This window comes from Puntigrus tetrazona, chromosome 12 (assembly GCF_018831695.1).
Source record: "Puntigrus tetrazona isolate hp1 chromosome 12, ASM1883169v1, whole genome shotgun sequence".
In the NCBI taxonomy this organism is placed as follows: Eukaryota; Metazoa; Chordata; class Actinopteri; order Cypriniformes; family Cyprinidae; genus Puntigrus; species Puntigrus tetrazona.
The window spans coordinates 12,537,996-12,549,182 of record NC_056710.1 but is presented as its reverse complement, the minus strand read 5'-3'; the positions used below and the strand labels follow the sequence as shown (position 1 = coordinate 12,549,182).

At 38.1% G+C, this 11,187-nt stretch overlaps 1 protein-coding gene across 1 annotated transcript in view; it reads left to right on the top strand.

The window, feature by feature from the left end:
• Positions 1-253: 253 nt before the first annotated feature.
• The window catches only part of myo1d (myosin 1D), a 60,161-nt gene continuing 49,227 nt past the window's right edge, over positions 254-11,187 (top strand). Inside the window, exon 1 of the mRNA XM_043254206.1 lies at positions 254-814. Within this exon, the coding sequence (XP_043110141.1) occupies positions 720-814 (95 nt within the window). The 5' untranslated portion in view covers positions 254-719. The remainder of the gene's footprint in view (positions 815-11,187) is intronic.

Genomic DNA, 11,187 nt, shown 5'->3' with positions numbered 1-11,187 from the left:
CATTTAGATGCTACATATTATTACAGTGCTTATTCTTTACTGGCAAGCACCATTCAAAAAAAAAAAAGAGTTACTTTGTGTATTACGGTTAAGAAGTTCACATTTTCGTTGTTAAGCGAACTATTCACTTCTGACTACTTAGACTTGAATTCGATTGTTGCAAGTGTATGCTACTAGTTACAAAAACGTGTCTAGGTTTAAGTAGATATTTAGACTGCTCGCCACAGCGAAACGTACTCACCTCTACTTAGTTTATCATTGATGTTTAGAGGTAAGCGTTGGCTCGCGCCCTCGGTGGGAGGGGCTTGCTAGAGACTGGCAGGATACCGAAGCCGCGGCGTGTTTAGGCGAGACGAGTGGAGCTCGTGGAAAAAGGGATGAGAGCCGCGACGCTCGATGTAGCGGACTATCACTCAAACACCGGGAGCCTCGTAAAGTTGTGGGAAGTTTTCAGGCGACCGAGGAGTGTGCAGCTTTAGGCGTTTCAATCTTTGAGAAGACTACAACAACTCCAAAGTTAACGAGCGATGCGCGCGTCAATATTTCTTTACTATTAACATGAAAAAAGCCGCCGAATAATGCGCTAGGCAAATGTAAACAAATTCACGGAGATGCATTATCCCTGCTGTTTGCTGTTGTCGAAGTGACTTGTGTATTCGTAGGACAGTCGACAGTTAGCTTTACGTTTTTGCATTTTTTTTATTTACTGACGCGTTAATATGGCAGAACACGAAAGTTTGGAGTTCGGCAAGGCGGACTTTGTTCTTCTGGACAATGTGTCTCTGGAAGAGTTTATGGCCAACCTCAAACTCAGGTAAGATAATTCACCTACCGCGATCGCTCTTGCAGTTGGCTTCGGTGCGGGACAGGTATCATAATGGTTCTTGATTCTGTGTTTTAAAGTCGAATTTGAATTATGTTAAGCACAATAAGAAAAAAAATCTTCTTCACTTCACTATCTATCTATCCGCGCACACACTCATATCAGTAGGTGATGCAAGTTAGTGTTGCAACTAGTTACGTAGCGATTATGTTTCTGAACTCATACTGTGAGCTAGAAACTAATAATAGGCTACATATCTGAATCATCGTCATTGTATAATAAATTAGCTAGATCTGTGGTCAGATGGTGGAGTTATTCAAAACATCTTGCAAAAGATCTTGAATGAAACGTAAGGCCTAGTAATTGACTCATATATTAGTACATCTGAAGTAAACTAGCCTTAGGTTTTTCAGGTCAAGGGAACAATGAATTACACATCTCATGTCAACATTAAAGGAATTCATGACATTGTTGTGTTTGCTGTCTATTGTGGCTTCGACTGGCTGCACCTGCTGAGCCAGAGTGCTGTATGACAGGCTCAGAGGTGTGTGTTGACCATGGTTACACTCCCTTCTGATTGGCCTTATTGTTCAAACAACTTAGCAGTGGATATCCTTCTATTGTGTTTTATGTTTTTGGCAACGTGGATCGCATTTCCTCATCAGCACACTGTAAATAAATGACTCGATGGCTCTGATAAGATAAAGGTGAATGCGGTTTGAGAATTCAGAACGTTTAGTTTATGGTTAATATTACAATGCCATAAAATCAATTTTATGCTTCTCTGTAGTGGTACTCCACCAGTTACCTATATACAATGTCTCACAAGGACAATAAATTATGTGTATTACAGGTCACGTTTCCAGTTAACTGAGGGAGACAATAAACTATAAATAATAATGATTTCAAATGTATGAATAATGCTAATGAATTTATAGTCGGTCATAGGCCCAGTTTCATAGGCCGGACTTAGCCTAAAAGCCAGGATTAGGACTTAATTTTTTATAAAAAAAAAGCCTTTCTTATCTTTGATAGTTTATCCCTTTTATACACTACTGTTCAGAAGTTTGAGTCAGAATGATTATTTCATATTTTCAGGCCTTGCGCTAAAGTAGCAATTTTGTAAAAAGAGTAACATTGAAAAATATTAGTGTTTTCTATTATATATTTAAAAATATAATTTATTCCTGTGATAGCTGGAAGCTTCACTTCTTAGTGTCACATGACATTATCTTTCAGAAATCATCTTTATATGCTGATTTGATGCATGCTTAGGAAATGTTTTGTATTATAATTGATGTTGAAAAATGCCTTTTAATGTTTATTTTTGAAGCCATAATACCATTTTTTATTTTTATCACTTTTTTTATTATCATTTTAACGCAGCCTTGCTGAATAACATTCATTTATTAAAAAAAAAAAAAATCATCCAAAACTTTTCAAAGCTATCTGATCTCCCAAAACCTTTCAACAACTATCTGTATATAGGTCATTTTTCAAACTTTGTTTGAATTTTTTCAAATTTTACGGGAGATGCTTACTGGTTCCAGTGTCTCAAAAAGCACAGGGTGTCTGTTTTTCCCACCTCTCAGACATGGCCTGATTTTCTCCCTGGCTGGGAGATGGCGTGTGCAGTTTGTTATTTGCAGAGGGTGTGACCAGGCCAGCTTCCTGCTTCTTCACTCTCCACATCTGTGTCTGGGGCTTCAGCTGGAAGAGCAGCAGCTATGTGATGCCAGATCACATCCCGTGCCCTCTGGAGTGATAAAGAAGAGTGCTGTTGAGCTGGAAATCACTTTTTTATATGATGCCTTTTGAAGGCCACGTGCGGTGGCAAAGTAAAATAAGCTGTGTTTACTGTCAGCGTCGGTTCGCTCTGCCAAAGAAGCTCCTAAATATAAAAAAATGAAATGCAATTTGACAGAAGGTTTAACTGAGAGATTTAAAGCAAGCTTGTTTAGATGTGAGGGTTTAAGCTCTTTACAGTAAGGTGTCAAAGTTAAACAAGGACCGCTGACACATACTGTACATTGTAGCGTGATTTGAACTCTGCCCATGACTATGTTTACACAACGTAATTTTTTTTTGACCAAGAGTTTGCGTGGGCATTCTGGCTTGACTTTATATGGCAGTGTTGTTTTGTCTGCCCCTAGGATCTTGGAGGCTTTTTTGGCAATCCTCTGCACATTTCCAAAAACAATTACAAGTGCTGCCCGAGACCATGTTCCAGATTCTTCCAGACACTGGCTCTGATACTGCAGATGAAAAAGCTGATAATCAGCATGCCTCGGCCCAGCCTTCCAGCTTTCATGTGTCATTCATATGAAAGTCAAGTCTAAAAAAAGTCTTCTGCAAACTAGTAATTTTCATAGTTCAAACTATATATATGGTACTATATACTTTATGTACTGTATAGTTAAATCTTTCCTTGATAGTCTTGATGTCGACGAGTTTAACCTTTGACTCTTGTGTAGTGGCTGGAATTGATAGGAAGAATGGGCTCGGGAAGAGGATACTGGCAACAAATGAGACCTCACTGCTCTTCCTATTGACATTTTCCTGTACTAGAGATGTAACCTTTGACCAACACAGATCTTTAGGCCACTAGCAGCTAGCGTAATGGGCTTGATCCTGTTGGGTCTTCTAAAAGTGATAAACAGAAGAAAAAGGGCCGATCGATTGAATGTTTATTATTGCATCTTGCAGTGGATCTCAACTTGTGCATTGTGCTGGTCACAGAGAGCAGGGAGAGAAACAATGCTGAATGCAAATAATAAAATGCAGCTAACCATATGATTATGCATATTTCAGGTGGCAGGATATATTAGGCTTATACATTTGAAAGAGATGAGAACACACCCTAATGTTTTGTTTAAACGTTTGTGTTCGTCTTTGAAAGAAGTCACATTATGAGCAAAAAAGGTAAAATGAAAAAAATCAGTTGTGCTGCATTTTTTGTGAAAACCACAAAGTTTCAAAATTCTCTGATGAATAGAAAGTATAAAAGAATGTAAATAGAAATATTCACTGTCAGTTTTGACCAGTTTAGTTCATCTTTCTGAAACGAAAGTATTAAAATATTACTGACCCCAAAATTTTTGAGTATGGTGTGTACAGTATGTATATATCTCTCACTTGGCAAAATGACAATATTCAGGTATTTGTTTCTTTCTTAAGTGGTCCCACTTATAACAATACACTTCTTGCTAAATCAGCGTGTTAATAATTTTGCACATTGCTGTGAATGTCATGGTGATATTTCATATTTAATATTAAGGACTTTATTGTAACCTTTTCTCACTAGATGTAAAATGTAAAATCTGCATCTTGAAGCAAAACCACTGTACCGCAGTTGTAATATATCTTGCTAGTCATCTGTTTTTCAGGTTTGTAGTCACAGGGGTCTATTTTTCTACTTTTTTCTGAGAATAATTGCACATCTAATGCAGATGATTGCTTAAAAATTGACGTGCTATGTTATGTGGTCATAGAGTGGAATGAGGGAAATTTTTAGAGCAGAAGGCTGTAAATCTGTGCCATTTCCTCATAGCGTTTTATCAGGGTCTTTGTTGTGCAAAATCAGCTAGATGATAACCGTACGTCTAAGGTTAGCTTTAAAGAGCACTACAGGAAATTGTGTAAATTGAGCCCATATGCTTGTTTTTTTCCCTGTATCTACAGTACTACTGGACAAATAGCCTATACAAACTGGAGACAAATATAAACTCTGTCAAGAAAATGAATTCTGGCCTCCTCTATTTGTCTTTGAATAAAATTAACTTTTTATAAGTCCTCATGGGGAGGATCACAAAGACACCACTTGTAATAGTGGTGTTATATCTCAAGGATTCAGTTCTCTGAAGCTGTTGGCCGAATAAGCCTAAGCCTCTCCCATATCAACAGTATAAAAGCTCACTTGTTGCCTTAACAGCAGGGCCACGTGGAGTCCAGCTGTGACACATGGCAACCCGATTCCCATCGTGCACAGCGAACTGCATAGGGATCAAAGTCCTCTCAGAGCTCAGGTGCACTACACAAGAGCCAGAAACAAGGCTGAAGGTTTTATTTTAGGATAGATGGAGCAGCGCAAATACGATTTGGCCTCTAAGGACGAATGATACATTTGGTAAATCTTTTTATGGTTATATTTAGGCACTTTGACCAGCACTGCTTATTTTAAAGGTCCACTGTGTGAGAGATGAGGGAAGAACGCTACTGGAAAAATACTTTCCATCTAAATGTTACGAGCCCAAAGGATTTGTCCTGTGATTCTATAATAGGTCTTGACCAAATGCATGGTACATCTTGTCCTGCTTTGAGTTTCATGCTTGCTTGCAGCTATGGATTCTTGTGTGGTCACATCTTTTTTTATTAATAAAAACACAGACAGTACTCCCAGAAGTTAGGATTTTGTACCTTTTCTTCTAAAAATTGTATTGATACATTTATGCAACTACAGCTTCTGTGTACTTGAATAGTATCTGGCAAATATCCCGTTTGCCAGAATTAGGTTGTAATATGTCAAATTAGCAAAAATCGATTCATCCCTCTTTTTCTGGTATTTTTGGAACTACTTGTTTTGTTTTATTTTGGTCCTATTTACTTTGGCTATTTACTTTAGGGTTCAGCTCTGTCCCTGTTGTTTTGGAGAATTGTTTCCTCTTTTGCTTAGAATAACATCTCAGATTCGAACTAACTAACTAACTAACTAACTTCTAACCATTTCTGTACTGAACCTTGTTATTTCCTAAGATACGAAAAATGAAAATGTGCTGAAAACTCGCCCTCTGGCTTTCGTTCTGTATCTTTCTTAGAACAGATTTTGAGAAATTTAGCATGAAATCACTTGCTCACCAGTGGCTCCTCTGCAGTGAATGGGTGCCATCAGAATGGAGAGTCCAAACGGCTGATAAAAACATCACAGTAATCAAAAAGAAATCCAGTCCTTGTCTTGTGAAATGAAAAGCTGTGTATTTGTAATAAATCAAACTATAATTCCAACCGCACCCATTCACTATCAAAGGTTCAGATATGCCCCTCAAAAGACCTCAAAAGCTTGATGGCTTCAAAAAACAGCCTGATTTTCTCTCTCTCCAGCAAAGAAAAGGGCCTGTCTGCCCTCAAGAATTTCCATACAACCCCCTGTAATCTGAAACATATCACCGGCCTTACATAAACAAGGCTGTTGCTTTTTTGGCCTTTTTTCCCCCAGAATAAGCTTCAGGCTCCACAGACGTCTCATTTGTGGACTGTGTGCCTTGGCTGGCGGTCACTGATACCACTAAACATGTTAGAGGAGCTCTTTCACTCACATCCACTGTTTATAGCCTTGATATATTTTACATCTTGATATATTTACGTTTTGACTGACCCTTCACCCTCTTCATAACCCCTTTCTCTCTTATGTTTACAACAGGCAACATCCATAGGCCCATTTTTATTAGTGCGGTCTTTCTTACGCACATAAGTGGCTCCTAAATAATTCCCAAGCTGTGTATTCACAACAGCTGGAGACCCATTTCCTCTCTCCAACCGATGATGTGGTTTGATTGCATTACATAGGAACATTAACGAGATTATATGTAATCTGTTCTAGCTAATAACATTTAGATGGGACACAATGATGGATGTGCCATTTTTCTCTAGCGGTTCAACACATTTTGAAGCAGGTCTCTCCTGCTGTGTCTGTGGAAGCGTGTTACAGCCAGGTGTCAGTAACATTCACACTAATTTCCACTCTGCTTCTCCCTTTCCTTTAGTTTTTAGCCAATTACCTCATTAACTGTACTTTCTCTCTTTTTCGTCTTATGTCTGTTTTTGTACTTTCCATCCCTGCCCTCTTTTTTACCCTGATGGAGAGGACTTCTTGAAATAGCTTGCTGAGTAATGTCTGACTCCATTTGGCCGGTCGTGTCTTTTTGTCTGCTTTTTTTTCTTCTCGGGTTGGCCGTCATCTCATCCGCTACTGCTCAGTGACATCATAGTGGGATCAGAACCATGTGCTAAAAGCTCAGATGAGATAGAGATTGGCTCTAGGCCATGTCTAGTCACTTTACCGTTGACCTCTGAAACGCAATCGTCAAAACACGCCTCCTTTTTCCCTCATTTTCTTTCCCTCATCGTGACGGGAGAACAAAAAGTGCCTGTGATCTCAGGGAGACAATGAAGGGAGTGGGCCAAAATAACAAAAACTTCAGCATGTTGGCGCGCTCTGACATTTACACCTGGCTCTCATTTCCTGAGTAGTCAGTGCAAAACTAATGAAAGTTAGCATGAACGCTGCACGTTTTAAGACATGACTTGAAGTGTTGCCAAGTGGGACACATTTTCCCCATTCAGGCTTTACGCACAGTAGTATGTTTGTGAAGGAGGTTAGCTTGACAAGACTCAAATTGAGTGGGCATGATGAGCTTTCCAGATAAATGTTTTTTTGTTTTTTTTTTGCTGTTGATGGATGTGTGTGTTAAGTTTTAAAGGATTGTCATCAGTACAGAAGCAGCTGGTGTTAACAAAAGTACAAGTTGCACAGAAACTCAATTCAAATATGGGAGATGATTTGTAGCGGCAGGAGTGACGTGAAGCTTCCCAGATTACATTAACAGTCCAGAAGAACGACAGCTGTCTCATAGAATTAATGATATATTGATTATTACATATTGCATTATCATTTTTATATGCATTTAAATTACTTTTGATGCCATCTTATTCTCTCTTGATGTCTTTAAGAACAACACTTAATACCAAGTCTAAAAAATAATATATATTATTAATTCTTAATATTAATACCCAAAATAACGTAATTGATGTCCAGCATATCTCATCAAACTCTCCTCAAATTATTGTGCTTTGATTTTATTGCTCTGTATTTTTTCTCAGTATATTTTGAAATAATTGTATCTTTTTTTTTATCCTAAAGAAAATTCTTCCACTCTGAACTGTCTCTGAATGATACATGGTCCTGAGGACAATTCTCTATCAGGTCATACCCTACATGCTCCGTGTTAAGCTGTACACTGAGTAACACTGATTGCTTGGTGGTAAATTGTATGCAGGGATAAGCAGGGATCAGAGACAGATTATCCTTTCATTGCTGGAGTTGTGAATATACAGGCTTTTTGATTTGCTATCTAGGAGTTGGACCATCTTACAATAAGTCAGTGCTTTAGTGTGCAGGCCTTGCGTGTTGACATTTCTATTTCGTCTTTGTATTTTACTCCATCTCTTTGTCTCTAATCCTCTGTTTCTGTTTTATGTGTCCTGTGCTGCTGTCCAGTTCAGTTAATTTTCACTCCTCTCACTTTTTACTCGCAACTAGTCCGAGGGAATTTATAGGCTACACCCCACCCCGGTCAACCACAAGCAAATAACCTCAAGAGACCCACCCAAACAAGCCTGAAACCAGTAGTTATCCTCAGCCTGGCAAGTGATCGCTTTCTAAAATTGGTGTCAAGCTCTTATTGTCTGGGACTTGAGATTACCCTAGTGTTTTAAAGGTTGGTCTTTATGTGGTGAAGGGTGTAGCTCTGACGGCAAACTCTTGCTTGAATAAGTATTTAAGAGGTATGGAGCGATTAAAGGAATAGTTGGCCCAGAAATTGTTGTTATCGTCTGCTCACGCTCTTATCATTCTTCTATGAATTCCTTTCTTTACTTTTTTTTGTGTCCATATTACAAAATTCATTGGGGTGCGAAACAACATTTGCCATCATTGACGTTCATTGAATTGGCAAAAACCAAAAAAATACTTCTTTCACGTGCCAAGGAGGAAAGTAAGTTATACAAGATTAGGCTGAATGAATGATGACAGAATTATTATTTTTGAGTGAAATATTCCTTCATTGATTCTAATTTATTCCTCTAAACACTAACAATGCTAGGGGTTGACATAAAAACAAATTACTGGACAATAAAGGTGACGCTTCAGCCTGTGGAGTAGATCCAGCTGTTAGAGGAAGTGGACTTTTGCTGTCTGATACACATCCTTAATCTTCACGCAGCAGCAACACCTCCCTAGGTTTTCTGGGAAAGAAGGGATGACCGAGCCTCAGCCACTACTCCCCTTCTTAGATCTCTCTGCTCACTCCCAGGAAAAGCTCTAAAAGTCCTGGATCCCACCTTAATGCTCTTCTCTTTCAAAGCCATTCATATTCGTCTCTTTGCGTTGACCTGCCCATTCAGGGATTTTCATCAAACTGATTCAAAGTTAATCCACAAATCACTTTTTCCCATTTTCAACACACTTTTTTTTAGGGGAAATCTGATATATTTGGTAAATATGGTGAAGTTAGAGCCGTGTGGCTGCTTCTAGTTTACTGAAAGAGCAGATTCAGTGTGGGTTCTTATCAGATGTTGATAATCTGATCACAGAGGCAGATGGGAGATGACGATTCTGTGTTTTCCCACACACACCCCACGACATGCTGGGATTCTGTTACACGCAACAATAGATTTCTGTGGGCAGCTGTCCTCTGGGACTGGGGCAAACTTAAAAGGTTAAGAGTTAGTTGAAAGTGAAACGAGATGGAATCAGGAAGATTTGCTGACAGGTTCTGAGAATCACAGTGGATTTCTGTATGGCCGAGTTGTGATGAGAAGACAGATGGTGGATTCAGTGGTGTGTGACGTGCGTTGTAATATTAATGAAAGCGATCACAACAATATGTTTTGGCTATGTCTTTGATAGAGGGCTTACTGACAGACTGAGACATCACATGTCCTGTTCACGCAAATTACAATACATAACAATGTTTATGCTGAAATGGCACTTTTTATGAGGGCACGTATTGACTAGTGAATAAAGAATTAGTACGGAGTTGTGTTAGGACAAGGACAAGAAGCATGCCATGAGTGGGCATAGAATTATATTTCCCATGTTTACAAATACGGTAAAATGCATTAGCTTTTTTTTTATTTAGCAAGAATGCTTTTAACTGGGAAAGTAACAGAAGGGACTTTTCCATTGACAGACTTATTTCAAAAACAAACAAGCAAAAAAAAAATCTACAAATGCCATCTTTTAATTGAGAGTGTATCGTTTAATGACTTCATTCATTCATTCAGACATTACATTCAAGGTCACTTGCCTTTGATAACTCATGTAATGTGGAAAAAAAAATCCTTGATCTTTACAGATTATAAAAAAGTTAATTGTATTATGAAAACATTCTATAACTTGCAGAACTCCTATTTCTCAGAAAGATCCATTGAGTATTGAAAATGCTTTTGAAAAGCAAAATCATGTCTGCTTTAGTGTTGTTTTAATAGGGTTTAATAGGTTTTAAAGTGTATGATGTTGTCTTTCAATCTTTTAAATTCTGTATCTGTTGAGAAATGACATATTTTACTTAAAAATAGATAATACAGTTATTTGTCCAAATGATTCCTCTGTGACTGCCATTAGTTGACGTTGTGCTCCCTGAGGGCTGATGTGGGTGAGTAGAGCCAGCCTGCTGTGTCGGGGTGTGGAGGCCTGGCCTGTGCTCCTTACACACAGACCTCACATTGACAGAAGAACAATGGTACGGGTACACCACAGCATCCTACTCCATTGGCTGGCACAAAAGAGCCTTTTCATACAGGCTGCTCCAGGGCTGGCCTGACAGGCTGTTGCCACCAAAGGCACAAGCATCACTACCATGCCACCCTGCTTGCCATTCATTCCTTGACATCACATCTGATATATAGCAGCACACATACTATGCTGAGTCTGTTTGACTGAGCTAAAACTTCTGTTACATTTACTTGATAGAAGAGTTCATTCACAAATCAAATTTTCTGACTTTCTTGTTGTTTCAAACTTGTATTGTGTTTTTCAAAAAAAGAGATCGTTCTTTTTCCTGTAATGAATGTTGCCCATGGGTTGTAAAACATATATAAATACATAAATAAAATGCCATAAAATCTTTTTGCTATCTTGTGAGCTTTTTCAAAACATATTTAGTTGGAATTCATTATTTATAATTTTTATTAGTTTTAAATTAAGTAACATACGGAAACATTTTTTTGTTGCATGGAAAAAGTAGTTTGACCATTCTCCTCAATGTGTTCCAGAGAATTAACAAAGCCATACTGGTTTTAAAAACACGTGAAAGTGGCAAAAGTTGTATTTTTGTGTGAGATGACTTAATTGTTAGTTTAAAGTAATTACAAGTGTCTTTTTACCAAAACTATATGTAATCAAAATGTGGTAAAAAAAACAGTAATATAGCAGTAATAAAATAGTAATACTGGGTGAAATATTAGTACTATTTCATATTATTTTAAAATGTAATGTAAATATAAAAAAAGATACATTTTCAGCAAGCATTTCTCCAGTCTTCAGTGTCATATGATTATTCAGAAATAATTCTCATACGCTGGTGCTC